General features: G+C 48.2%; 1 protein-coding gene across 1 annotated transcript in view; it reads right to left on the reverse strand.

Annotated features, from left to right (window-relative positions):
• Window positions 1-3,021, reverse strand: part of LOC106809483 (sodium/calcium exchanger 1-like) — a gene marked incomplete at its 3' end in the record, with an annotated part of 31,355 nt that overhangs the window by 22,447 nt on the left and 5,887 nt on the right. The window contains exon 2 of the mRNA XM_014812572.1: window positions 229-397. Coding sequence (XP_014668058.1) covers window positions 229-367 — 139 coding nt within the window. The remainder of the gene's footprint in view (window positions 1-228; window positions 398-3,021) is intronic.

The following is a 3,021-nucleotide window of genomic DNA, read 5'->3' on the forward strand; positions in this document are numbered from 1 at the left end:
GTGTGTGTGTGCGTGTGTGTGCGTGCGTGTGTGTATGTGTGTGCGCGCGCGTACGTGTGTGTGTGTGTGTGCGTGTGTGTGCGTGCGTGTGTGTATGTGTGTGCGCGCGCGTACGTGTGTGTGTGCGTGTGCGTGTGTGTGCGTGCGTACGCGTGTGTGTGTGTGCGTGCGTGTGCGTGTGCGTGCGTGTGCGTGTACTACACACACAAAGCGAGGGCTTATAATTACCGATGAGATAGAGGGCAGCACGTGTGGCGGGTGTCCACGTGTACTCGCATATGATGGGCAGCAGAAGCCCTTTTGCCGAGCAGTTGTAGTTGGGGCAGTCGCCCACGTCGTACCGCATCTCCATGCTAAAGTTCTCCATCTCTGCTTCTTCTGCTGCTCACGCTACGCCCTGAAATAAACACCAACGTTTGTACATCCTGCACTACTGCAGCACTAGTCCTAGTTAGTACATCCTAATTAGTCTTAGGGTGAATGTTTAACGAAAATTCACGTCTAAACGAACCCATGCTGCATGCAGACGACAGTGGCGACACTGTCGGCCAGTAGCCGCACCATTCCCGCCCAGATCAGTGATCCAGGCAAAACCAGTCGAGAAACACACGAGGCGCACGCCCAAGTGTCACTAATACTGTCATCTGCATGCGTGCGTTATATGCATGCGCGCGTTATTAGAATTATTAGCATAAACATGCAACGCGTTCGGTCGAATGGCGTGTCCTGGGAGCGTTAAACTCAGAAAACTGCTGTGGGCAGGATAACTAACTCCTTGCCTAATTAAACGAGTTATATATATAGTATAAATTCACACAGAAAATGTGACACACACCCCCGCCAGATTTAGGTATGTAGATTAAGCAAAAGGGTTAGGATTATGGTTAGGAATAGAATTAGGGGTTAGCGTTACCATGGGTTACCGTTACCAAGTTGTGCTGGGGACGCTATTTGTCTCGGTGTTTTCCCACAACAAGCACGCTCCATACACGGGAATCAATCGCCAAAGTAGTAAATAATAGTCCCGCCGTCCCAGCCAGCATGGGCATCACCCATAGGCATCGTCATGAGTAAGATCAAAGCTGCCTAGCCCAGCGTGCGTATCAGCCACTGCTGACGAGTGAAAGGGGTACGCACGCACGCACGCACGCACACGCACGCACGCGCACGCGCACACGCGCGCGCACACACACACAACATACACATACATAGATAGGCACACACGCACGCACATGCACACGCACACGCACCCACGCACGCACGCACGCCCCCCCTCACACACACACGGCCAGCATATCTACTCTGACAATCTCCCCGCTCGAGCTCTCGGGAGTTTTGCGTTTGCTCGAGGAGAGATTCGCTTCCTCGTGAGCGTATACGTAGATGCGAATACCAAAAGATCGACGGGACGCCTAATGGCGATTAGGTTGATGATTAATTAAATCGTTCTCTCCACGGCCATGTCGGCGCGTCGACCGAACACGGCGATGCGTCGCCCCGATATATGCTGACGAAGACAGGCAGGTAAATTTCGAACGCGGATCGGTTAATTGCGTAGTATAGCGGTATAACGGTAGTATATCGGTATATATCGGTATAACGGTAGTATATCGGTATACAGCGGTAGTATATCGGTATATAGCGGTATGACGGTAGCATATCGGTATATAGCGGAAGTATAGCGGTATAATAGCGGTACTATAGGGAGCGTAGCGGTATAGCCGTAGTATATCGGTATATAGCGGTATAACGGTATATAGCGGTAGAACGGAATATATCGGTATATAGCGGGAGTATAGCGGTATGCAATAGCGGTATATAATAGCGGTAGTATATCGATATATAGCGGTACAACGGCAGTATATCGGTATATAGCGGTAGTATAGCGGTATATAATAGCGGTAGTATATCGATATATAGCGGTATAACGGTAGTATATCGGTATATAGTGGTATATTATAGCGGTAGTATATCGGTATATAGCGGTATAACGGTAGTATATCGGTATATAGCGGTATAACGGTAGTATGGCGGTATATAGCGGTATAACGATAGTATAGCGGTATATAGCGGTATAACGATAGTATAGCGGTATATAGCGGTATAACGGTAGTATATCGGTATATAGCGGTATAACGATAGTATAGCGGTATATAGCGGTATAACGGTAGTATATCGGTATATAGCGGTATAACGGTTGCGTATCGGTATATAGCGGTATAACGATAGTATAGCGGTATATAGCGGTAGTAGATCGGTATATAGCGGTATAACGGTAGCATATCGGTATAGCGGTATATAGCGGTATAACGATAGTATAGCGGTATATAGCGGTAGTAGATCGGTATATAGCGGTATAACGGTAGCATAGCGGTATATAGCGGTATAACGATAGTATAGCGGTATATAGCGGTAGTATGGCGGTATAGCGGTACTATAGGGAACGTAGCCTACAGTTATCCGGCATAGAGAAACTCTAGACAGAGAGGAAGTCACGACAACGAGGAGGCCACAGAGAGTTAGGGCAGATTTGTTGTCCAGACTATAAAATACATTTTCAAATTTAGAGGTCGCTTATTTCCCGAGAGAGCAGGAAGCATCCAACCATCCCACGCCCATCGATTCTACATACTCACGCCAGCATGGGTTTGAATGCAGCCTTTCGAACGAGAGCTGGATATCTACCTATCTGTACTACCTATGCCGTATTGGGAATACGTGTACAGTCATTATCATAATAACGCGAATCCTGCATCTAGACAGCTGGGAACACTGTAGGAATTACTCATGGGCATTGCGAAGATGAGCCGTAGTGATGTTTGATGGCGTACAATGGCGCGCGAGAGAAAGAGAGAGAGAGAGAGAGACGAGAGAGAGAGAGAGAGAGAGAGAGAGAGAGAGAGAGAGAGAGAGAGAGAGAGAGAGAGAGAGAGAGAGAGAGAGAGAGAGAGAGAGAGAGAGAGAGAGAGAGAGAGAGAGAGAGAGAGAGAGAGAGAGAGAGAGAGAGAGAGAGAGAGAGAG

Source organism: Priapulus caudatus, unplaced genomic scaffold, assembly GCF_000485595.1.
Source record: "Priapulus caudatus unplaced genomic scaffold, Priapulus_caudatus-5.0.1 Scaffold358, whole genome shotgun sequence".
In the NCBI taxonomy this organism is placed as follows: domain Eukaryota; kingdom Metazoa; phylum Priapulida; class Priapulimorpha; order Priapulimorphida; family Priapulidae; genus Priapulus; species Priapulus caudatus.